The sequence below is a fragment of the Diadema setosum genome, chromosome 16 (genome assembly GCF_964275005.1).
Source record: "Diadema setosum chromosome 16, eeDiaSeto1, whole genome shotgun sequence".
Taxonomy (NCBI): Eukaryota; Metazoa; Echinodermata; class Echinoidea; order Diadematoida; family Diadematidae; genus Diadema; species Diadema setosum.
The window spans coordinates 30,641,758-30,669,405 of NC_092700.1; the positions used below are offsets into that span (position 1 = coordinate 30,641,758).

The 27,648-nt window shown below is 40.0% G+C and overlaps 2 protein-coding genes across 2 annotated transcripts in view; both read left to right on the plus strand.

Annotated features, from left to right (window-relative positions):
• The window catches only part of LOC140240297 (proton channel OtopLc-like), a 50,784-nt gene extending 38,555 nt beyond the window's left edge, over nt 1-12,229 (plus strand). The window contains exons 3-9 of the mRNA XM_072320080.1: nt 2,377-2,639; nt 5,593-5,797; nt 6,877-7,178; nt 8,934-9,165; nt 10,327-10,528; nt 11,046-11,228; nt 11,930-12,229. Of these exons, the coding sequence (XP_072176181.1) occupies nt 2,377-2,639; nt 5,593-5,797; nt 6,877-7,178; nt 8,934-9,165; nt 10,327-10,528; nt 11,046-11,228; nt 11,930-12,229 (1,687 nt within the window). The remainder of the gene's footprint in view (nt 1-2,376; nt 2,640-5,592; nt 5,798-6,876; nt 7,179-8,933; nt 9,166-10,326; nt 10,529-11,045; nt 11,229-11,929) is intronic.
• Nucleotides 12,230-23,245: 11,016 nt separating this feature from the next.
• Nucleotides 23,246-27,174, plus strand: LOC140239814 (uncharacterized). Its single transcript, XM_072319636.1, has 4 exons — nt 23,246-23,419; nt 25,249-25,473; nt 26,008-26,454; nt 27,088-27,174. The coding sequence occupies exons 1-4, from the start codon at nt 23,246-23,248 to the stop codon at nt 27,172-27,174; spliced, it is 933 nt and encodes a 310-aa protein (XP_072175737.1).
• Nucleotides 27,175-27,648: the final 474 nt, after the last annotated feature.

Genomic DNA, 27,648 nt, shown 5'->3' on the forward strand with positions numbered 1-27,648 from the left:
AACTTTTATGGGGAACTCGAAAACATTACGAAGAGATCTTCTAAATGACTTTACCAAAATAAAAGCAAAATACTGATATTTTCCTGTGAAATTAGACGAAACCCCGTGTCAGTAACTGGACAGTGATTTACTCAGTAGAGACTGACATGTGCTTTTCTATTGCTCCATATTACTGCCTGTGTAGATGGGCGTGTCCTCGAAAGAACTCTTTAAAGTGAAGCTGATCCGATTCAGCGGTCACCAATCCATTTGCCACCGACAGTAGGTATCTTCCGACCATGATGATGAGAAAAATGGCAGTTTTGAAGAAAACACTCTGAAGGATATATGCATATTACAAATATACAGATATTTAACTATAAGTGGCATGGTGAAACAGCGTTCTGTCCTATAAAGGTATTGACAAATAGCAAACTCCAAATGCAATGCTACATTAGCTGAGTTACCAAAAACGCGTTCAAAGATTTTGGTGACGACCTACAGATGTTGGCATGGTAACCGTTCAGCTTGTTGCGAGGAAACGCTGCTAAATCACAAAGTATTCTTTAAAGTTTCTAAACATATCCGAACAACTAACTGTCGCATGATGATAACTGCAAAGGGAGTAACAGGTTCCTTTACCTAACTGTTGATGTCTGATTAAATGTGACTTATTAGTAACATCCTCGTCTGGCTGAAGCGTAGGTAAAAAGAATATGAAACAGGTGTGCTGGGGAGGGATGTGATTACCGCCGCGGCTAAGGCATGTCGTAATAAATTATGTCACAGATCTTTCCATAAATATCTGGGCGTGCACAGTGCAGGGTTCTCTGCGAGGTTCCAGGAAAATCATCTTCCTCGATTGACATGACGGGCAAGCTACCGACGACCTCCGAGTAACCCTGTCGAAATATATACCACGACGTCCCTGAACAGACGTCTAATGCCAATGTGGCAGGAATATGGCGCTGATCTTAGACGATGCGGTTAACGGGAATAGAACTTACCCATCATCAAACATCCTCACAATGCAGTATAGCGACGTTGCTATCTTAGATGCGGGGAGCGAACGAGCGCGCGCGTGGTGCTTAGTTTAGAAGTGTCTCGTTTGGTTGCATGCCGCACGCATTAGCCATTCCCGACAAGATTCTCATTTTCCCGCATAAGACGGTGCACGTTGGCCAATCAATGTGCTCTTCGAAGGTTATGAGTTAGTGATGCGAAGGAACTTTTTCCCCATCTGCTTGCCGTGGGTTTGCTCTTCTCCTACAGGCATGAAATAACTCTCGGAACACACCTATACAGAAACCCCTTAGTCCTGTCTAACGAGCTGGATAAATGTTAACCGCCATATCCAGACTAGCAATTCCACAATTCTCTTGACAGACGTTTAACGTTCTGCAAAATAACAGAAGGGATGATTGTTTGAGTAATAAATCTCGTACAATTTATGCGTCTTTGAAAACTTGATTCTATTCACTTACTAAAAATGTAAGATGAAGTCATATGCCTATCAAACCATCTGAATATGTTGATAATATCATTCTAACAATAATGACAATAATGACAATACATGGCAGAATTCTGTGTCCTTTCATCAATTCGCAATTGAATTGCTCAAGTAAATCGTCCCCAACAAATCAAATCAATTTGGAATACCTACATTTACATTGATCATATCTATAGAGGAAGTGTTATGCTATTTTTGCAAAGTTCGGCCACAACAAACTTTCTTAGATAGTCACTATGAGAACAATGTGTTCACCCTTAACAGTAACCCTGCAATTTTCTTCCCCAAATTGACGTTTTACCGGCTGTTGCTCTTTTGACAAAGTTTTATAAATTTTGGATGCCTGGCAATGCTATAGGATTATGATGACAATGGATGGGCCCTCTGGGAGCGTTGTGCTGATGCAGTTGTAGTTGCTCTACGTGATCGGTTACATCCTTTCACAGAACCGTAATCATAGGAATCATTAATAGTGTTATCATAATTGTTATATTATTGTGAATACTATCATCACCTCCGCTAATGAAGTAATGTTCTTGTCGGCGTTCATTTGTGGGTTTTTTGCGATATCACTCGAAAATTTATGCACAAGATTTTGATAAAATCTCCAGGACATCAAAACAAACTGGTGAATCGTTTTTGGCGATGAGCCTGATCAGGATTGTATTTGAAAGTATGCGTGCATAGCTCTGTTGCCTTAGAGATCCCAGGACCAACTCAGGGATTTGTCTCCGAATGCTTCTAGTTGTTACCATCATGACTTTTATCATTGTAGTTGTTATCGTTATCCTTGCATTCTCATAATCATCATCATCATCAGCAGCAGCAGCATCATTGTTATTGACCCTATAATCGAAAGTCACTGTATCTATCTTATCATTTTGCAGGGAAGACGTGTGGACGCTAATGAGCATGATGCACGCCATGATCGTCGTCACGATGGTCCTCGTCCTCGACACCGCCCAAATCTTTCTCCGGGACGCCACCGGCGTCCGGCCAATACTGCTGAGCCATGTCGAAGGCTTCTTCATATTCCTCTATCTCGTCTCCATTGCATGGATGATCGTCGTCATAGTACTAAAGAGACCACTGCCCTCTAGCGACGACGAGGAGAGAGTGGACACGCAGGCAGGCAGTCGGTACTTAAATGGTAAGAATGTACATATTAAACGTGAAATATTTTATAGATTAAACAAAATACTATTTAATGTGAATTGGACGGCAAAGAATAGAGATGATACATTTTGAACAAAGCAACATAACACCTTGAAATACGTACACAGTTCACTTTAGATTCGCCAAATACCGAATCACATTTGATCAAAACAAGAACATGCATTTCCTGTCTATGATATTCACAGTAATAACAGTAGTACTTATGATAAAGATGATACTGATAATAATGATAATGATAATTATCTTTTTTTTTCAGCATCATCGAAACATACCAATAGCTGCACTTTACACATTCTATTGCTGAATATACCATAAATATGATGTCACAACATGCACATTCTCCTCTGTCAGCATATTATGTCTTCAGCGTATAGCAATGTTATGTTTCGTCACATGATGCTATTTAGACCAATCAGCGAACAGGACTCATTTATTGAAGGATATGGTAGCAATTACGTATGAAGTACATATACGTATGTCCTAGCACTGAACATTCATTACTTTACGTACAACGGCAGATGTAGTTCTTGTATTCCCTTCTCATCGTGAGAAACCCGATTGAATAGTGAAGGCATGAGGTCAAAGGTGACAACAAGTATTCATGATGTGACATGTTGGACTTCTCTTGTCGTGTTGCCATGGAAACAAAAGGGAATGCATTATCTGGATCAGATGACTCATTGAAAGTTGAATTAGTCTTACACTGGGAATTTCTATTTCTATGAAATAAACACAAGTTTTCTTCGAACGTGCAATGCTGTCAAGGATATTAGAACATAAAATACAAAAGTATACCCTATTGCTTCATAACTTTGCAAGTGTCACAGGCTCATTAGTATTACCTATTTGCGAAAAAGACTACACGATTAAGTCCGTGTTACTGTGCCGTCTGTGTTTGATAGTTGTCGTCTTGTATCCAGGACGATATAGTATTGCTAATTTTTTAAATGACGTAGCAGAAATGAGAGTGTTCCTCTGTACATTATCGTGGAGAGCAGAAGACATTACAGCTATACGTTAATCAAGCTTAGTCAGAGTAGTTTTGTTAAAGGGAGGTTATTGCTATGGAGCGGTCATGGTCAATACGTCAAATGATATGTATTGGGCAGAGTATAATGTCGGGTTTAAAAAAAAACAAAAAACTTATCGACTGCAATTTGAGAACACGTGCTACTTATGTCATCTAAACACAATCAGGAAACTATGGAAACTGACCCAGGCTTTGGTTAGCGTGGATGATTTTGTTAAGCCTGAAACCTGGTCATATGGAATGACACACGCCCATATCTGTCGAAATGTCATCTCGACGTATCAGTGGATTGCTCCCGAACACGTCGCTACCTCGTAATAATAGCTGCGGTCGAACCAGTCATGCGGCCGAGGAACAGGGGCCTAAATATAGCGCACGGCGGTCTTATCCCAAACATCAGCTTACACAAGACCTCACGCGTGGGACTGAGATATACGGTGTTCTAATAATAGCTGCCCACTTCGCCGCGCACCTTCGACGGAAGCACATGACAAGGGAGAATTACCAGGGAACAATTCGGATAGGGAGCTCTTCCCCCTTTCTATGACCGCTGATGATGCATCGAGAAATCAAATTAACAGTTCCGGCTTCTGTCTAATATCATTTCGAGCAGTAGTCGAGTTAGCCTTTTGCACCCGTCACAAATATAATTACAGCGTTTTTGCTGAAAAGGGGTGGTGCTCTAGCTGCTGTTTGAAATCACCACGCCCTCACCCCACAGTATACAAAGCGCAGGTTACCTGCGATTGCGATTCTTTATGTTACTCTTCTTAATCCTATGATTGGGATAAATAATTACAATGATTAATGAAACAGCGATCATACAATTTCAAATATCAAATCAAAGACCGGTGATTTACTGTCATCATAATAAGGTGTTTGTTTGGATAACAACATGAGTAATGTTACGTAACCATCCTCACAGCTGAAGGGAGAAAATCTAGGGGATCATTAACAGTAAAAGTCCTCGAAAAAAAGAGGAAAACATTGAACATGGTATGCTACGCTTACTGTAAAAACAAGTAAAACTAAAGGTTTAGAAGTTCATTTCACTGTACATTTGAGTCACATGCAATGTACACGTACACACGTGGGCCAACGTGTGTTTGAGCACGTGTGTGCGTGTGTGTTGTGTGTGTGATAGGGAAAGAAAGGAAAAGAAAGATGGAGATAGGAAGAGAGACAGGGAGAGGAAAGGAGAGAGGGAGAGGGGGAGTGAGACTCTGACAGACATGTCCTATACGTCAAACTCCTGTTAGACAGACTAGAGGACAGACCAACTCTGTGAAAATCATTGATAGACTTACGGACCAGTCGTTTAAATTTGATACCCTGTATGTCGGCTTATCATTCCATCGCATAGATTACGAAGACGTTCAAGGAGAAAATCTAACAAAATGATGATAGACTGTTATATGATTACATATGGATACATTTCTCTGTTTTTTTTTTATATTTTTTTCTTTTGTCCCTGACATAAGTAGTTCTTTTATTTTGTTCGTGTTTCGCCACCGGGTTGTAATTATCATTCAGTCAACGTAGAATTAGTTGGATCCCAAAGGACTGTAGAAAATTCTTCAGCTTGCATGAATATCACCCTAGACAATAGTAATATATGTTAATATCCATCCGCGGTTGAATTTTTCTTCGTCTTAGCCACTTTTGCGACTTGTGAGTAGTCGACGTAGGGGGGGGGGGGGGGAGGGTTCATCATATATTTAATAGGCTCACACATACAAGCGCGCATGCGCACACACATACACATACACGCCCCCATGCAAATTGACACAAAAGATGATGAAAAAGAGATGAAAGAACGTTCAAGTAATACTTTGTGGTCGTAACACCGAGATTTATCTTCACCATCTCTTCCTCCTCTTTCCTTCCCCTATTACAGTCGGTCTGCTGTTCTTCGGGACGGGCAGCTGTCTGTGGGCCATCATGCGGACCGCGTCGCACATCGAGAAGAACGGCGGCCCCTGCGGGCCCCGGGGGATCTTCGCCTTCGGCTCGATTCTCAGCGTCGCCTTCACCATGCTCCAGATCTACTACTTCTGGCGCTTCTCGAGATACTGCATCGTACGATGGCAGGCGCTCGCAAAGTGAGTCCCTGGTCGATGACGTTGACGAGCGTTCTCATTCGTAGGAAAATCGTCGTCAGGTCACGAGATAGCTAACTCCCACCTATAACCATTGTTAACTAATTTCCCTTGTTCACTATGTCAATTCATAGAACATTTCTGGTAATATTAGTGACATGAATTGTAAAAAGAAGTAGTGAGAACATCATATGAAAATAAAAAAAAAATTACAATCACAATGATACTGATAAAAATGGCGATAAATGGTGATAACACTAAAAATTAATATGTAAATAGACTTTCCGCCAATGTTCTTTTTAGCAGTGTGTTTAGTGTGTTTTGAGAATATCAATGGCATAATCTCAGTCATCACTATCAGTAATTAAACAATAAGTATTTATTATCATTCTATTTGTCACGCCCTATGCCGTCAGAACATAACAAGTCGTCATAATCATAGAATGTATAATTGTGATGGATCGGCACGTCAGTTTCTACTCGCTAAGTTCCATTGGACATGTTGGAGATGCACTGTATTGTGACTCGGTGGTATACGAGCACGGAATATAATTCACGAATTCATGGTTTGAGTTCCTGGGCTGCAGGGGGGTTTTCCCCAAAGCAATTAAAGGCTCTTCGAGTTCGCTTCAGGTTCGCTGCAAGTTCTTCAGGCTTTTTATCCTTATTACTTAATCCTTTGAAGATAGGGGACTTTCCCGCGGTTGATGGTTTCAAGTTCTTCATGCCTCTTTAATATTGGCCGCATCGAATATATTCACATTCTACTTCTAATTCAAAAGCAATTCAAGCCTTAAAATCGTCCTTTGTCAATGTAATATATTCCGCACACGTGTTGACCTCGTTTTTACTACATTTTTATCAACTTCTTTCGAGGAACAAGAAAAACTAAAGGTATCTACAGGATTTGACTTACTGGGCGTCATCATAGGTAATTCAGGCAATTCAGGTGATGATTATTACGTAAGAAGCGAAGAACCGTATGTATACAAAACTTATAACCTCAGGTTTATAAGTAGGGGCTAAAACGTTTGTTGTCAGAGCAAATGCATTACTATTGATTTGTCTCAACCCAAACGCAGGATGGCGCTGATGCATCTGTGTGCTAACAACGTCGCCGTGTGGGCTCGGACCATGATTGAAGAGACATGGGAGGACTTTCTGCTCAAGTACATGAAGGGCACCGGCTATGGCGGCAAAGGCGGTGGTGGGAAAGGGTACGACAAGGGCGCCGGCGGCGGAGGCGGCTACGACAAAGGCGCGAAACTTCTGCAGGAGCTCGTCGGCTACACCACGCCCACGTGGATCTACGGGATCTATGGAGACCCAGTGTACGGCTACGGCCCGTACGGAGGTGCTGAGCAAGAACCGCATGAAGTCATCTGTGCGTAATCACCCCCTTTCTATTAACACTCTAATTCTACTTCGAGCGTGCTACCTTGAAAATAATGACAACAGCCAAGGCAAATTGCTTACCGAAATACACTCAAGAAATTAGGCCAAAACACCTGTTTATTAAACTGAAAAGCACATTGACTCAAAATCATGGGAAACATTTTCCGAAACTGGTTGGAAAATTGGTTTGATAAGTAATCCGTGCGTTTTGTCATACGCATGTTCATGGCTGTAATCGTCATTAATTTTCGTACTTTGGTTCACTCAGAACAAATGAAAATGACATAAAAGTGTGATTTCAATACGCTAAGTTTGAATGATGTATTTGATGAGGGCATCGGTTTAAAACATGACGTCATAAGGCGGATAAGTGTTCTTGTGGGTGGTTTCTTTCCTTGCCTGGTGCAGATTTGGTTGTTGAAAATGTCAGAAAATAACACAAGCACAAAAATATAACACGCCATTTCTGAAGTTACTCATACAGAGCACAGTCAAAGACGTGCGAACAGTTTGTAACCCTATTGATATAGAATAAAAATTTGTATAATGTAGGGTTGAGTATAAAAGACTCCCAGACTTTTGTAAACACACCACAGTCTTACCATTGCAAGAATTATTTTTAAGACATCAAATCTTGCAAAATAAATTGTGGCTCGAGAAACGCATGTAACCATTTCTTAACATCTTCTATGTGATGACAGTACGCATGATATACCGCTTGTATCTAAATAAACAAATCCCTGTCCTAAACCACTCATGACTAAATAAATAACACCTTTAATAATTCTACCCATCTCCTCATGGCTTGTGAATTTATGATCAAAACCTCATTTTCCCTTCCAGAGTTACCCAATATGATTGCCACTAAAATGTCTGTTGATAAACCTTCCCTTTAAAATACCATCACACTCCACCTACCCCCTCCCCAGCCTAACTCATTAAAAACCCCATAAACATTCTCACTGTATGATTTTACGAATAATATAAATATGTAATTTGATTCATCTTCGGAAAACAACATCTGGACGAAATCACATTGTCGTAAAAACACTTATTCGTGCTGATGAATAAATGGTAAAGATTCTGTAAACACTGGGGTGATTTTCCCCTTTAACTGAGAATATAATACACTTTAATGATTGGTTTGATTAGATACGATGGTAGCTTGGGAATACTATAGTAGTGTATGTTTCAGAGAATTGTCCTCGCTTAATAGAAATTTGTATTTAAGTCCCAGCCACAAACTGTTAGTCTCGAAACAATTACATAATTATGAAGAAAAAGTGTTACTATGTTATCAGACTAGTGACAACTTGTGATTTTTAATGTAACGTAATCGCGCATCAGAACAGTAAAAATTCACTCCACGAAATTTAGAGTCAGCTTGCTTGGATACATTTTCAAATGTATTTTCGTCAGAGTGACAAGTTTATGCCTAAGAACACAAAACTTGGGACGGAAATTCAACACTCGTATCAGTGACATTCCTTGCCTTGGAGGATATTCCGTGTTGAAAGCATCAGTACTAGAAAAAAAACAAACAAACAAACCAGGGAAGAATAATTTTCAAAACAGCCTGGTATTGTATGTGCTACACGCGAGTCCAAATCGGTAACGTGTTTCAGCCGAGACATCGTCCTTAATCTACACAGATCTGTATAAGTTGATCAATTTATTTGAATTTGATTGGATATAGCATGATAAAAACAAACAAAAAACGGTTCTATTCCCCCACCCCCTTTAGACAATGGAACGTACGGCGTCAATGCAACCACGCCCCCTATCGAGGAATGTCTGGATGGGAAATACGACAAGGGTCTTGGTCTTGCTACGTACAAGGCCTCCGTTTTCCTCTACTCCTTCACGGTCGAGTACAGTATCATAGGGGGCGCTATGGCTTACGTCATGTGGAGAAACATCGGGCGGAAGGTGCATACCAGCTTCAAGCCACACGAGAGCACTGATATGAGCTTTAGGTGAGGATGCGGGGATAAAGTGTGACGTGGATGCACACACCTATGTGTTTCACAAAGACTAGGTGTCTTAAGTTTGACTTGGTTTCCGGATGGCCGTCCATAGCCCTTTTATTAAGCATGTGCCATTTGTATTTCAAAGATGTTCTAATTCAATATTGACAGTGATGGCCATCCATAGATTAAGTGTGATTAAAGTTGTTGAACTTAAAGTGGAATGACAAGCTGGTGAACTAAATGCAAATAATGACTGCGTTGAATGGTACCAATTACATTCAGGGACTTCAAATTAAATATGGGCAGTGATGGCCATTCATAGATAAAGTGTAATTAAAGTCAAACTTTTTAGAGGTCTCTATAGATAGTAATGTCAGAAAACAAAAATTGAATACTAAATGAATTTATAACAAATACATAGGAAAATTTAAGAACAACTTTAAAATTACTAACTGCTATCAGCAGTAGATATGAAACTACTGATGCATAATGACGATTAGTCTGGAACCCCTGAAGTCATTCCAATCTGAAATCACTACACAAACGTCCATAACTATGACTCTCAAACTATGACCCACAAACTCACTTTTTTTAGAGTCTTTTGACGGCTTGCTGCGTCACTAAGATACGACGATGTTTTTGGAAAAGCACAAAGAACTTTGGAGTTTATAAGTAGTACGCGTAAACATCGGAATCTGTAGATTACAAAACTACATCAAATTTGTTTTTGATATTACAGTATGCTACTAGGTTTAAACATCATTTTTGGACGCTACATTATGTGGCATAGTGGATATGACTCCCAACTCCCAATCGGAGGACCCGAATTCGATTCCCGCCTAGTGCTTACGTCTTTGGACAAGGTGTTTTTACCCACCACGTTCCTCTCGACCCATATCAGGTGTATCAATGGGTACTTGACAGTGCTAGGGTAATGATGGCAGGGTCCTCTGGTAGAGCAGTGGCAACATGGAAGAGGATAACCTGGATAAAGAAGACCTTATCATGATTATTAATGTATTATTATAATTATTATTATTATTATTATTATTATTATTATTATTATTATTATTATTATTATTATTATTATTATTATTATTATTATCATTATTGTTAGTATTATCATTATTATTATCATAAGCTTTTTCCACCTTTCACTTCGCGTAGCTTCGAATGCGGTCTGCTGCTAGGCGTGCTCTGTACGATGTGCGGTGTCATCATCCTCATTCTGAACATCATCTACCTCGGCGATCCGGAGAAGTCGGAGGAGAGCTTCGTTAGTATCCATGGTTACCGGATATTCCTCAATTTCGTGTCGATATTGGGATGCGTGTTAGCCTTCATTGGTATACACAGAGGCGGATGGCAGGTGAGTTTATGGTGTGACAGTGTACCGCTTTGTTTGTTGTACAAGTCTTTAAAACTCAAGTTTTGCTGAATAATATTATTCGAAATGGGCGTGCTCAAAAATACTTACAGTTGAAAAGGCATGTTACTGATTGTTTGGCTACTTGGCTACTTCTCAGTTGGATGTCATTGTTCTGTTTAATAGTTTGAGATGTAATGTCATGCGAAAATTATTGAGGTTCGACAAAAATGTGACCTCTTATTTACACAATCTTGGTCTTAAACTAAGCCATTATTGCCTCATGCTATTATGTGTGTCTCAGTCATTAAACCAATATCAAAATTGTTATAAAACAAATCGGTCGGGTCAATAAGAGATTAGAAATGAGAAAATCTTGATACGGTATCCTTTCATCATGATATTAATTTGCTGACAAAATACTCAATACGTTGTAACAAAACGAATGCAAGAATAATAGTTGCATCGTACTATGCATCACTCAACGTTCTGAACACTCTTTTTCGCCCTCTCTCGTCAGACCGACCACAACGCGGGCCCTGCCCATAGAGTGGACGCCGCCCTACTCTGGATCTGTGTGACGGGTGTGTTCCTCCAAGGGATATACACCTTCGTCGCCTCCGCAGCATCCCTGGGCGTGTCCAAGCACGCGGGTCTCATCTGGGTCGACGAGTCGACGCATTTAATTCAGACGATCATGCAGGTACGCACGCCATGCGTCGCAAATTGGCAACTTGTCCAGTACCACCAAATAGCTAAATAGTTACAAGAAATTTACTGAATTACTAGTACTAAGAGGGAAAGTCTGAAATATACCGGTCACTATTTTTCTAGTTGGAAATGAAACCTTGCGCACTTGCTGATGATCAAGAAAAGCAAGGGTTTGCCAGTGATTTCCCACTCTATTTCTCATGTTACGGTGATATCGTACAGTGGCAGCATACTCTGTAAATGTCTTGTCCTCAGAATATTCATGTGTCATTCCACTGCGATTGGCTATCATAAGTAACATTCAGACGGTGAATCCTTAGCCTCGATGATTAGCCAACTTCGATAAGCTCTCTGGGGCGACAGATGTCGCACGATCGTTTTCGTTACGAAATGGATTATGACGTCCACGAAATGGATTATGACGTCCACGAAATGACTTATTTCGTAACGAAATCGACTGTGCGACACTTAGCGCCCCATAGAGTTTATCCTTGAAGATAAGATTAAGGATCACCGTCTGAACGTAATTAATATAATAGCGTTTTAGCCAATCAATGAAATCAACACAGTCAACAAAAAAAAAAATCTAGTGCTACAATTTTAGTGTTAGGTCAACGAGTTTGTCCAAGTATTTTAATGACATCCGTTCCACTCACGTTGGTACACCTTCTTGGCCTCCCTCCCTTGGTACAGGTGATCCTCATCCTAGACGCCATGCACCGCAAGCCCCCTGAAGACTTCAAGCAGACGCGCACCAAGCAGATCATCATGTTCATGCTTGTCTGCAACATCACGTGGTGGCTGGTCAACACCTACGAACTGAAGGGAGGCTACGACCTCTTCGCGCTCGAGAACAACTACTACGGCGCCACGGCCTGGTACGTCATCGTCCACATCGCGGCGCCGCTCAAGATCCTCTTCCGTTTCCACTCCACAGCCTGCTTCTTCGAGGTGTGGAGCACCAAGGGCGTCGACCCCAACGCCGGTCACTAAAGAATTTGATATCAACATTAACACAAGAACAAAACACAGACACACACACGAAGAGTAAGGTAGCAAATCCTCGCAGTACAGGCGGGGTGGGGCGTTGATGTCTCTTGCAGTGTACACGCAGGAAAATATCCTCACAGTTTTCGGTGTGCCGACGTCTTTCACTATATTATGCTCACCTGCGGTCGCCTTAAAACAAGGGCAGCGTCTTGCAATGCATGTGTCGGAAACGGATACATTTACACACTGATTAGAATGCCAGAGAAACCAGTTCCGACGTTTGGTAAGCGTCATGCAAAGTAACGCGGGATTTCGGCCTACTTTTGACAATCCGCAGGTAGATTCTCACACGTTTTGCGGGACTATCATTACGCCGGATAGTACCGTATTCAGAGGAATTTGATGTTTAAAAGAATATTCATGTGAGTGAGCGAGGAAGATACTGATGAGAGCGATGCTGCATTACTAAAATTGCCCCATGAGTCAATCTATGAATTCGTCAGATGTGATTTACATGAAGAAGACAACGTATGAAGAGTCTACGTAATGAATCAAATGCAGCAAGGAAAAAAAAATATCGGATAAGCATGGCGAAGTGATGTATACAACAATCAATTTATTGATAGCCATTAGATTTATGATGGAAATTCCTTTGACAAAAAAGATTTATCTTTTATTTCAGTCAAGCCAAGTGATGACTTGTAAATAAGTGGATATATTCTTTATCAGAGCCACTTTATTTCCATCACAAGTATCAAAGGTCTTAAGGTGGTTTGTTTCCAGAACTTTTAAACTTTATATAATTTTTATATTTGTCCTATTGATTTTTTCACTTTTACGTGAGTCCTTTCACGGAGAGAAAGACATTGAATTGAATGCCATCATTTCCACTTTAAACAACCTGAATGATATATATATATTTACGCTTGATATGTAAACATGCTTGACGGGAATGCTCGTTGTTTTGTTACGTGATTTCCCTGGCCAATGAAAGCTGCGCGTATCTTCTGGCTCTGGTGTGATGTTCAATGTACATAAGCATTATCTCTTCCTTTCTTTCCTTAGACATGTGACGTTGTGCTAGAAAATGATATGAATGACGTTGAAAGTTGAACAAGACTGCGCAGGGGGCATTTCTTGATGGACTATAGTGACAAATTATGGTTGATTTGGACGTGCCTTTATGCGATAAACTTCCATCTTTAACAATAATAAACACCCTTTCAGACGGGGGAAAATCTCTCTTGTAATCGTGATTATACTAGTAATCTCATTTCGAAGAATCGTGATTGTAATCGAAAAATATCTAGCGTCCGAAAAGTTCATAAATAAAAACGCGATTGCAAACTCGATTCTTAAAGATGATGAAAGAGACTTGTCTATTGTCTGAAAGAGCTCATAATGTATACCTAACAAATACCGAACAGCCCTTATTCACAGTGCAACTTCTTCTAAAGAGGTATTATGTATAAAGTGCCTTATTTTTACAGCCTCCTTGAACACAAGTGGGGTCTCTACGTTATCGCCCGGATGTAACTTTCGATTGTGATAGCGCTTCCAAAAGAACACATTTCCTATACCGACAAGAACAAACATTATCGATTTGAGGACTGTGCATGTTGATATCAATATGTCTAGAGCATTGCAAACTCTTTGAGTGTGGTTGTCATGATGCCTCTACATATGCTATCTTAATGACGTCACAAATTGTTTCAGGAAATGAATGTCATGAGCATGATTATCTATAGACAAATAGTCCTCGAAAAAAAAAATGAAGAGTGTTCGTATTGTTTATTTCTTTTTTAATACGGCGGAAAATTGGCATTGCTGCATTCGTTTCAAAGCACATGATAGGACACTTACATACTTGCTGGAATACAAGGATTTTTTTTTTTTTTTTTTTAATCAGCAAGAGAGAGGTTTCCAGCTTAGAATGTTTCACCTAAATATTCCACCCTAAAACTACATTTTAGGGGCTGCATCATACACGAGTGTCTTCATCAGCCTGGATTTCGAAAGAAACATGACATGGTATATTTGTTTTGACGGAAGGTTTCGGGTTCACATCCCAACCATTGCCTGTCTTTGTAACTCTTTACAACATCGCCGTTTAAGACTGATGCAGTGAAAATGGACATGGGGCAAGACAGGACGGTTATCATTCTAAGAAATGTTCTGTGTGCAGCTCAGTGCTGTATAACACTATATACGGCAAGGGCAGCCAGGCAAATACTGCCCCCAACGGGCAGTAAGTTGTTCATTTAACAGAAGGTGGCATTTATCTTGTATCTCATGACCGCGGTAATGATATTATATTGGACACATTGTACAATGGAATCTCGGTACAAAGAGATCAGATATAATGTGGTTCCTGATAAAACACACTTTCGATTGATTTCGTTTCCAGGAAAGCAGAATCCTTATTCTCTATCTTAGGTTTTATTTACTTATTGTCATCGACATCTTCTATTCAAGCATTTTGGTATAATGATAAATATTCCTGAAAGGATCTGCTTCGTTGTTAACTTTGCAGTGGGCGCAAACGCTGTAACAAAAGCAAATATGCGTTTAAATGAATAATTTGTATTGTACAATTTGTTTGCGTCTTAGTTACCACGAGATGGGACAAGATAGAACGATTTAATTGCTCAACTGTGCTTGTGAGATCTTGTTCTTATTTCACGTTACCGTACGATTATATTATTGTTTTGTAAAGATGTGACGATGTACATAAAATACTATACTTTCATTTGATTGACAAAAAAAAAAAAGTCGCATAAAAGCAAATACGAAGGAATGGATGGGTGTGTAAATTAGTTTTGAACTGTCCCCACTAGTAAAGAAGTAAGAACGTGTAAAGTGCAATTTGAATATATTGAAGAATGTTTGAAATTTACTGGAGAATTGTATTGATTTCTATCTTGTGCAATCAAGTTATTTTTATGTCTTTCATGCCTGTTTGATATATGCAAGTTGTAGCATCTGTACCTTAAAAGTTTTTGCTCTAAATAAATTTATGCTTATAAAACAGAACACCATTTGTGACCTTTGCTCTTTGCATCACTACATAATAAATTAATAAGCATTATTTGACATTTTTTGTCAAATACTACCACGCCTCACAAAACTGAAATTCCGTAGACAAGTCCTCAATGAAATAAACATGCACTCAATATCAAATACTCTGTATGACAAACGGACAAACACATACATACACACACGCACACACACACACACGCATATATATATATATATATATATATATATATATATATATATAATGCATACCAGATGTAGTGGAGTAATCAAATACTCATAAGCTTTTCAAACGGTTTACACATAATTCTTTGTCTTTTTATGACTGATACACAGGAAAATAAACACAAACTCTGGTATCTTTATACGTAATCAAACATTTATTATCTCATATTGCAGCACTTTGAGTCTTGAAATTTACAATGTACACATACAACTTGAACATATGTGAACAAACGAAAATTATACATCAATCTGTTTGATAAACTGATACTCTTACACGAGGAAACAAAAATAAATAATCAGGGTATTTTCTATTGCAGTGTACTAATGTTGAGTCTTAGACCCATGAAACTGACAATCTCACATTGTAACTTAAACATCAGTGAAGACAGTAAAATTACACATTTTTTTCTGAAATGTATTAATGTACTTATAGTTCAGTATTGCTATTAAATGCTTGTTGCATACCACATTCAAAATATTTCAAGGAAGTTCCTCAAATGATACAAATTTGCTTAAACTCTGTTTTTGGTCTGTAGGAATTAGTGTCAAACTGCATGGTAGCCATTGCAGTACGCCTCGCTTGACAATTAAAGGATGAAATATATTAGAGATTTGGCAAAATTTTACATCTATTCAGAAAGTTTTTTACCCTTAATTGTACACATTCACTGCTTGGTAAACAAACTGTTCAAATCATTTGAACTATCCCACCACATCAATATACTTTAAGACATGTATCCATGCATATTTTTAATGTTAATTACCTAACAACACTCGAGAACACTTAAGAAAGCTTTCAACACATCTACATGTATTAAAGCTCAGACAACTTACTGGATTTTACGGCATCATCAACACAAATTCTGGACTCCTACATTGTAATCACATTTGAGTGCTATCACATAAAAACAAGCAAACAAACAAACAAACAAAAAACCTTCAGCAATGTTACAAAGTTACAGAAACACACAAACACAGTATTTTTTATCACTTTTTATCTGAACAAATCAGTATACTTCAAGAAAAGCAGGACAACGTTTGTTCGAGTGACACATTGCAGCACCTTTTCAGGTGCAATTTGTGCCTCTCAAGACCAGAAACAGGCAAAGTTGAACCATATAAGGTGCGCACTCCATATGAAAAGTGCAAAGTTTTACCCATAAAGGTGCAATTGTCTCACACAAAAGGCGCAAAGTTGAAAATATTTTTTTAGTGTGTATATAAATAGAGGTAATATGTTTGAATAGATAATTCTTTTTTTTTCTTTTTTTAGAATTCCTGACACCCTGATTCTGTCAGATACCTGTATCATCATTGTAAATTCTGTCATAACTCTCATTGTAAATGTGGGTCTCGCTTCTTAACAGTGCGGTTCTGCAAACACACAAACATGGTCTCATACCTTTGCACACACCGTGTGATAGCACTATTGATGTTTTTTATCCTATCACTGAGTGTTGAATATGTGTGTTAAGCTCTTTGATAATAACACAGCTCCTAGAGCTGATAATAAGTCTTCCAGGCGATGGGAGTAAGTGATAAATCACATATAGGTACACATATAGGTACACTGTTAACCCTGTTTTCATACTTTCTACGAGTCATTGTACGCAAAAGTATTCCAAAGTAAATTCAAATTGCATGTGCCACTCCAATACATAAGAATGGCAAAAAAAAAAACAAAAACAAAGACAAAAAAAAAACGTCTGTTGACCATTATAAATCAATCTACAAGCTTTCTTGTTATTTTTATTTTTTATTTTTTTTTTTTTTGCAAAGATACTACAAGTTACAATGTACAGTCAGAACTTTTGGACAATAATCACAAATGTTACTAATCATCACTACAGATTCTCAAACTTTATCATCTTGCATGTAATTAGCTCATATAAATATTTCAAACAAATTGTTGATGCCAATGAAGAGAACTTGTATTCATGTCGAGAGATTGCCACCTAGAATGACCTTGCATACTTGACTAGCCCATCCGATAGGCGTCGGGCTGTATCTATACTAGACTGATCGCTATGTGGAGACGGACATGTGAGGGCTTCAGCCCGAGCGCCTATCATCACTCGTTTTCGAATCATTAGTTTTCGTAGATGTTATACGAAAAACTGGTACGTATGTATGTTGAATATGCATAACGTGTTGACGTCACGTCATACGTCCGGGAAAATGGCGTTCGCGAGAGTGTACGAACCTGAACAAATTGAGGAAAGCTTGAGATATGCGGCACAGAAGCTGAAAATAGACGAATTTAAGGAATTGCAGGCTTCAGCCATTTCCTACTTACTGAAAGGCGAGGATGTTTTCGTCAGTTTGCCAACAGTCTTATGAATCATGCATAAAAATATGCGTCGTGCATACGATAAGCATATCATGAATAATGATTCGAAAACGAGTGATGATAGGCGCTCGGGCTGAAGCCCTCGCATGTCCGTCTCCATATAGCGATCAGTCTAGTATCGATACGGCCCAATGCCTATCGGATAGGCTAGTACCTGACAAGTACGCCACGTCTTCATGATGCTCTATCTCCTATATAGAGTTGTAGATTGAAGTCTTGACTTTAGCTAGATCTACTATAGATGAACTTATTGTATTAAGCGGCAATATTATGGTACTCTTAATTATTGTGTATTAAACCTGTGGTTGTGGATAGGAATCCACAACAAACAATCACTGGTAATGAAAATATGTGCTGGACAGATGCAGTGCTTTGCATGAAGCTGGTTGGACTACAGGGCTAACCCAAATGCGACAATCGAGTAGTCCAGATCTATCTATAGTATAAAGCAGGAGTAGCTTATCCGCCAATGAAGACAGACAGTAATGTCTTTAGCATACAAGGTGCTAAACTGAATAAGATTTTTTTTTTCTCCAAAGTAGCAGGACTTTTTTTTTTTCCTTTGCAGCAGTATAAGTGAGTTCCATATCCAGCTACATTTTGATCAACCACAAAAATTAACAATTGTTTTTTAAAGCAAGGTTGTGGCATTGCCCCCCCCCCACCTATCTTTATTTTGAATGACATTTGACCACTACCTATAGTCATGATGAAACCCCCTGTAAGTGGATTTGGACCTGTGGAGGGAACAGCAGGTGACAGGAGATATGCAAAACATTATTTGTGTCAGGAGGAGGCACAATGGACAAAGAATCAAATGAACATATAGGATGATGACTCAAACGATTAAGGTAGTTGCAAAACAAACAAAGGAAGTTTCGTCATAAGATCAAAGGTCCGTGCAAAACGAAGAAAAGATGATCAGCAAAATGATCAAATGTTGCTGCAAAACAGAGGACTACAAGTCAATTTTCAGGGACCTCATTGACATCCCTGTCATCATCTATAGACAGATCCGTGAGAGTAAGAAAGCTACGTCCATGTTGCAAGTAGAAGAATTCCGGCAGGCTTTGTGTATTTTGCGGCAAGATGGAATCACAGCTGCACAGACACATTCAAAGAAGACGAAAGAGCAGTAGATGTAGCTCTAAAGAAGTCAAAATAATAAAAAGGCAGGTGTTGAAGCGTTTCAAGAGTTTTCCAAGGAGAAAATTATGGCACTATAGAAGTTAAATAGGAAAATCCAATCTATCATAGGGAGAGGTAAAAAAAAAGCTTAAAATTGAAAATGGAGGGAATTCCACAAGAGACCACTACAGAAAATGGACCCTCATCGTCTATAGGCAGATCTGTGACAGTAAGGAATCTACACCAAACCTGTGAGTACAATTTGGCAGGTTTCTTGTATTTTGTAGCAAAATGGAATCACAGCTGCGGAAACACATTCTGAGAAGACACAAGAACAATGTCTGAGTAGAGGAAGGTCTGAAGAAGTGAAAAAAAAAAAAACAGAGGCAGGAGTTGAAGCATTGTATGAGTTTTGTGATAGAATAATGGCATTTCATAAAGAAGAGGCACACTAAGAAAATGCCATCTATCACAGGGGAAGTCACAAAGTGTGCCCACTGTGCCAGGGGTTCTGCAGCACGAGGTGGCATACGAACAAATGCGACATGGAAGAAACATAACAGGCGTTGCTGTACCAGTAGATCTCCTCTCAAGAAAAGAAAAGGTTCCATGGAGGAAAATGTACTGCACATTTATATTTTATGCTTGTTTGTTTCCACAAGAGGACAGGTGTGGAGTTTTACTGTTTAAGTGAGGTCAACACGGAACATCAACAGTCACAGTCCTTCGCCCTTATTGGAGGAAACAGATAGAACTCGCTTCAGGCATATGCAGTCGTAGAGCACAGGGCACTGTCTTGTCCTGGCATTGTGGCTACAGCTGATCTTGTCTTCAAGTTGATCTTCGTTCTAGATCTGGACTAGCAATCACATTGCATGGTCGAGAGGTAATATTTAGAAGGACTCTATACTCTATATATGTCGACTGTAGAATAAGTGAGCATATCTGTTACATATTTGTCCCCTAAAATTCAATTTTACTCTATTGATCAAGGATGTTTTACTATTTGATAAAGAATATTTTGTGTACACAAAAAGAAAATGGCAGATCCCTTGCAAAATATTAGCAGATGATACGGTGTGCAATCAAGTCCAGTATTTTATAATAACCAGAGAAATAAATTTCATAAAATTAATTCCAAATTGATCAGAAAAGTATACCCACCACGATATACAAGGAAAAAGCTAGGGATCACTTTCTCTTTATGCATCAGAGTATCAGAGATTAATTTTTCTTTTGCTGATATTGCTTGTCCAATTACTGCAGGAAAATATCTTGTCCACATCTGTGAATGCAGATGAGATAGAAGAATTTCTTGGCAGTGTAGATGCCACCTGGAGAACAGCAAAACAGCAGTCGGACAAAACATCGGCAAGAATGGTTGCAAAAACTGAGAAGAAATCCGCCATCAGCATACTCACGGGGAGACAAGGTTTTTGTGAGGGTAAATAAGGCATGAGTTACTCGTGGAAGCAATCCTCTCCTCAAGCCTCTCGTGAATTTGGCAGAAATAATTGAAGTCAATTAATAGTAAGACCTTCATCTACAAGGTAAGATATCTGAACACGTCAGTGAACAGAGAAACGGGATATGTGTCCGTTAATGATACAACATCGACCACGAGGCCGGAAGAGGAGAAGCGGCAACAGAGGGCGAGAACGGAGGCAAACAAAAGGGAAAAGAAATGTATGTGCCCAGACGCTAAGTGCAGGCGCCGTCCTGCAGATGGCTGCACACACAACTTCAATGTGATTTGTTGTGAAAAGCAGGGGAGGCGCTGTCATCTGCACAAGGTTCAACCCAGCACTTGCAATCTTAAATTCCAAAAGTATTCTATTTCAACCCCAAGTGCTATTGACAAAGTGATACATGACATCGCAAAAGCTATAAGACAAGCGATGAGATTCCCAAAATCCAGAAACGAACAAAATCTAGATGACAACATTGCAAGTGCTGCGTTGATGTACCGAGAACCCCGCACTCCGGGTGACGGGAATTGTCTATTTCATGCCATTTCACACCAGCTATCAATGAGAGATATTCAGACCACACATGCTGAGGTTAGAGAGAGGTTGGTGGCATATCTGATGGTAAGCCAGTACACCAGAGATGGGACACACATGGGGGGAAAGGCTTGTAAATAGGGATTGGGAGTCCTACCTCTCCGAGATGAGTCGGGATGGTGTTGAGAGAGATGAACTTATGTTGATAGCCGCAGCGAATGTTGATGAAAATGACATTACTATCATAAGGAAGATCGAAAATGGCTTCGCCTTCGGATCATATCATCAATGAAATCCAGTCCACTCTTACCGCCTTGAGCGCTGCAGTTAGAAATTTAGGTAATAGATCCTACCAGTGTGTCCAGACGGGTTGTGTGTGCGGACAAGATGGCAATTTCAAGAATTTTGGAAGCAATATTTCATAAACTGTTTGAATGTAATGTCAGACAATACAAATGCTCACAATTATTTTTGGTATTTGATGCATATTTTTTGTGGAATTCAAAGGCAAAAGAGGCAATTTTATTTGTGTTAACCCTAACTTACCTGGGCTATTTAGCAAGCTTGAATTCCTGGGGGGGGGGGGGGGGCCATTATGGCCCCCCCTTCAGATCTCGGCCGTTGATCGCGCGATCGCCGCAAAATTTTGCATGAACATAAAGCCGGATGTAATCTACAAGACTGTTAAGTTCAATTTTCAAAAAATTTGCAGTTTTTATTTTAAATTAATTAATTATGCAAATATATGCAAAAAAACTCATTTTCGTCTATAATTGGCTTATAAAAGCTTATGGAATGCTGATTTTTGTTTTAAATTTTCCTAGTGACATTCCGAACATTTGTACGTAAAAAGAAAATCAGTATCAAAATTAATTTCCTATGTTTTCTATTGTTTTATCATTTTTTAATGTATTTCTTTGTTTTTTCGAACTTTTGTTTTTGTTGTTTTTTTCAGCAGAATTTGTCATACACATCTTTAGAAGCATAGCTATACTAAAATACATTTATTTCAGCCATTAAAATTAAAAATATGAATCTTTATATGAATTAATTGAAAAAACACAATTTGTATTGACTTTGTACACAAAATCACGTTTTTGAGCAATTTTGGGGTGGACGAACATTTTTTGAAGGGGCGTGGCTTCGGAACGGTATGCCCGGTCGCGACAAATTTGGTCTCAAAAGTTGCGCGAGACTTGAAAGTAAAAAGTCAGTGAGCGGCGCGGTCAAAAAATTTTGCGCGGCGGAATGGTCGCGGAATTTGTCGAGGGGGGGGGCCATTATGGCCCCCCCCCAGGTAAGTTAGGGTTAAGTCATGTAGTCTAAGAAGTGTTCGGACACCTAACTGTTTGTCTCGGAGACTCCAGGGGAGCGTTTCATGAAAGTTGTTATGTCAGCTCTGACAAGTTGTCAGACTCGGCATTATCGTGAAATAGGAAATCACTGTTCACTCTGTACAGCGGCGCTTAATTCAGTCACAAGCATTGGTTTCCTATTTCCACCGCCATTCACTTGTACACAAGTGTGCGCGTACAAACGAACGAGTGGTTTCCTAAACCACGATATGGCCTCAGACTTTTGACAATTTCAATAAAATCCTTGGTTTTGATTGGCTGAGAAGCACTGCCTGGTCACTGACTGGTCACTGACTGTTAATATGGTAACTGTCAAGAGTCTGACAACTTTCATGAAACGGTGCCCAGTTAAAAAAAAATGCTATTTTTTGGAGTCTCCAAGACCACGGACACCCAACCCCCATCCTTAAATTATTAAAGTTTAGGGTTGATCTAACAGTTAGGCCTTACCATTGGCTTAGCCTCAAAAATGAATATAAAAGTTAAAACTTAATAAGAGTCTAATTTAAAACTGAAGTTCAGTGTCTCGGTTGTTAATTCCACTAACTGACTAAGTTCAGACTTCATCTGGCTCCACTGACCTCCGTACTAGGAAAATCAAAGAATGCAAGAATTATCCCAAAAATGTAAAAACTATTAAATTTTCTCCCAGAAACAGATGGTTATTTCTGTCTACCTAAGTTAGCGTTAGGCTTACGGTTGTTAGGAACTTCAGTTAAGCTCAAAGATGTGAACTTCTTCAGTAATGTCAAAATTTGACCCAAATTTCAAACTTGTCAAACCTAATTAGCACATCATCGACCACCACCAGTCGCTGCATCAAGTAACAGTAGAACAGAACCAGCTAGTACATCTACACAGCAGACATTAACACTGACACCGCAACGAAGTGGCACGCCGTCAACACCAAACGTAAGGCACCATGATGTTCATGCAGAGTTGCGGGCAGTCTTCGGTCTGGGCCGTGGCCGGGGCCGTGGCCGGGGCCGTGGTGGCCAGGTCCATCCTGGTATTGATCGAACCTCATCATGAGGAGCTCGTGGACGTAGATCGTATAGCACTGGAAGTGGAAGACTGCCTGGCTCTGCCCCTGGATGTACCAGGACTAGTACTAGTTTAAACAGTTACATATGAGCAAGAAGGGTTTGAAGGTCATAAAATATAAAGAAATTCACAGGAAAATATTTTATTACCATTTTCTAACTGAATGTGGTCCATTCTTGTTAAGACAAGACCTTTTATAACCAAATATGGTTCACTGAAATGTCCACTGATGATGTGACAAGATCATTGGCTGAGTACAAGATGAAATATTCTAGAGGTACTCTTTTAAACATATTGTATACAAGTGAAGAATGTAGGGCCCATGTTTTCACAGGTAACACTTGGGCAGGCATGCATTTCAACCAAGCTTTGGATAAAGTTTCATTATTTGAAAGTGATTTAAATTTTGAGCACTTTTTATGTGTGATATTTTAACCTTCAGACTAAACAAGCCTTCGGAATAACGAACCAGCAAAAACATCTTCGATCCATCAGGCTACAAACACCAGGACTTTCCGTAGCCCACAATTTCAATTTGCCAGGACACACCACGAATTAATAATTACAAGGTCATCGAAGATGGTCATGAGGAGATCATCGTCATTTACAGACCAAACTATGATGCTAACCCACGTGATTATCTGCCCTGCAAGGATTGTTTAGGCTGGTATTCCATATCGGAGCTATGGAAGCACTGTTGTGTAAAAAGACAAGGCACATCAGCTGATGACAAAAAGAAACCAGGAATGTAACTTTTCCAGAAATTGCCGGATTTCCGGTATTGTCATGAAATCTCACTTTTTTCAGGTTTTCTGTCCTTTCAAAACTTCCCAGAAAACCCGGAAAATCCCGGCTCCCTTTCACAATCGGCACGCCACCACATGCTAAAAAAAATACACGATCGCGCCAATTCCATGCATGTACTATAGTGTGTGACTTGCCATGAGACTCACGACATCTCGGCTACTCATAAATTCGCTCAGACGTACGTTCGCAGAGCATGCTTCGCGACGCTCTACCATGCATCTTTGTACATGATACAGTATCGAATGCACAGAACGCTCACTGTCTGAGTGTGTGGTGTGGTCGAGTTGTCATGAGTGAGCCCGAGACGTGACGGCATGTTGTGATTGCGAAAGTGAACCCTGGATAGATCGACACGTGTACATACACTGCACTGCAGCGCTGCCACATTATTTCAGTACATGTCACAGCCCAGTCGCTGTACAATCAGTAGTAGCGGCTGTATTCGCACAGCGTATATTACAATTAACAGCATGTGTGTGGACGGGCTATTCATTATCATGCGTGTCTACAAAGTACTCGTTTGGATTTATTTTGGATTCAACTTGCTTGTGGATTACACTTGGATCTTGGATTAAACTTCAGCTTGTGTAGGAACTCGCGAAGGAAATCTCATGGTCAAATTACTCGCGAAATAGACTTTTTTTGGAATTATTGTCTTCACACTTTGTGTCGTGATTGAAAATGGAGGTTGATCGTAATGCCAACGTTAACAACATTGACGCGGGTGTCAAAAACCAATTCAGATGGCAGTGGCTTGAATCGAAGGACGATACCGGACACTTTTTATCGGATTATATCAGGAAGTTGGATTCACCTGGAGTTGTGAAATGCACCATTTGTGACGATAAAATCAAGTACGCATCCAGTGGAAAGAAGGCTTTGTTGCAATATGGAAATTCGAAAATGCATAAAAAGAGAAGACAGGTAAGAGATTCCAATCAGACATTACCATGTATGTGCAAAAATGTCACGGCAACTGAGAGCGGTGAAACTGAAAGGCCATCAACATAATCATGTACTCTGCCGTATGGTGCCCCACCAAATGTTCATAACATTGACCAATGTTCTGGAAAGACATCAAAAGACTTAGAATGGCAACGAAATGTTAGCTTTCGGGACAGGAAAGTGAATGCTGAAGCTATGGTCACATCATTTGCAGTGGAGAATGGCCTTACTTTTACTGTTGTGCCAAAGATAATAGACTTAGCCAAAGCACTCGCAAAGGACAAAAAGGTGCTTGATGATCTACACATGGAGCGTACAACTTGTGCTTATAAACTTAATGAAGGACTTGCTTCAGTTACTCGGAAGCGAATAATACAGGATATGCAGAATACTGCTATTGTATAAGGCAACATATAAACATATGTTAATATGTTCGCCCGTGCGGCATAATATGCCTGGCTCGAAACCGGCAATTATGCTGCACGGGACAATGACTCAGGCGCGGACGCATGACATACACCCGGTACACACACCCTCACACACACACCCAAGGGATACGGCCACCTTAACCTTAACCCCCAAGCCCAGCATGGGCAACCCATCCTCCTACTGAAGAGTATGAAAAGGGGCTGTAGACACAGCAGAAAAAAGACAGACGAGAGACCAGAACCCAGAGTCACCAGAATACACCGAGAAACCAGGACAGACAACGCACCGCACAGCTAGCGACCGGTATCGGCGCGGCGACTTCGTATCTGTCTTGCAAGCGGTGTACCGCAGTATTAATGAGGTAATAGTGCTGCCAGTACTCAAGTATATTCAAGTATCATGTTATGCGAGGCGTCACAAGGGTAATACCATGAAGCTATGGTAATAGCAAAATCACAGCAGCGTTGTAGCGCCCCGCGCAACACTGCACTTTCTATAAATCTGGATGAGTGCACCTCAAATGCCAATGAAAAGGTTCTAAGCATATTAGTATCATACTTCTCTGATACACTGAACATGTGTGTTGTTCAACATTACACAGTGGTGACCCTAACTGTTGTGAGTGCTGAAACAGTGTTTCAGACTGTGCTTGACATATTAAAGAATGACAACATACCATTGGACAATATTGTGAGAGGGAAAAAATCAGGCTTTGAAACCAGGTTGCGAGATGTTGCCCCTCATCTTCTGAACATAGATGGTGACATTTGTCACCACACTCACAATGCAGTGAAAAATTTTGGGGGCTTCTTCAACAATCATGTAGAATATCTGGCAGATGATTTGTATGACTTGAAGTGGAGCCCCCTCAACCCCCACCGGGGCATTGCCCCTGGACCCCCAGCCGTAAGACGTGAGAGCAATGCTCGCTTCGTTCGCTCAGCTTTGCATTTTCAGGGTTTTTAACAAAACACCAGTTACATCCCGGTTGACGGGACTCTGTGGATAAAAAATCGCTCAGGTCATTTTTGGGAGCGTATCGTGAATGGAAAATTTACAGCCCAGGACTTTCGAGACAACTTTCGAGTGAATAAAACATTTGACTTGCATTGACTTGCATTTGATTTGCATTTGATTTGCATTTGATTTGCATTTGATTTGCATTTGATTTGCACTGCACTGACAGATGCTATAAAGCGTAAGGACACACGATGGCGGACATACGTTTCTGTAAAGAAACGTGTCGGAATTACCATGTGGGGCTTATCGACTAACAGTGAATACAGAACAGTGGGACATTTATTTGGAGTAGCTAGATGCACTGCTTTCAAATCATGAATGAAACTTGTCGTGCTATCGTTGACTTATTAATGCCTAGATATAATGTGTCCTGTGCATGGCTCTGAAGATCGCTTTGGTTTTCCCCAAAATGCAGGTGCCGTGGATGGCACCCACATCCCAATCATTACACTCTCAAAAATATCTGATCACTTTTTTAACCAGATCATCTGATCACTTTTTCGTGTCACTTTTACGTAGATTTCTACTTACTTTGATCCAAATCTTGTAGAGGGATGTGATGCTTTTGACGAGTACTCCTCTAGTAAAAGCTTCTTTGAATTCTGATTGGTTAATCAACATGTTTCCAAGCGCTTGTGCGTTAATTGACCAGTCTCTGTGGCTACTGAATTGCTATGTATGAGCGAGCGACCGCGAGCGCACGTATTGTAATATATGCACATAATACACCAACTACTAGTAGTAATGTGTTCGTACACTTAGGCATCATGGAGCAAGTGCATCAGAAGCTAATGGAGTTGGGGCTGGAGAAATTTGTGGACCAGTTTAGCAGTGAGTATCTGACGTGAATTATAGGCCACCTACAGGTTGAATTATAATTATTGAAGATTAGTCTAGTAGAGTCAAGTGTCTCGCACATTTAATTCAAGCCTTATTTCGAGCCATCAATGATGATGGTTGCACGTAGGGTGACACTGCACTTTTGCAGTGTAGTAGTAAATTGGGTTTCCCTTTGGGCATACCATGTGAAGAACACCCCTCACCACCAGAATGTAGCAGTCGGATGGGGCTATGCAAATT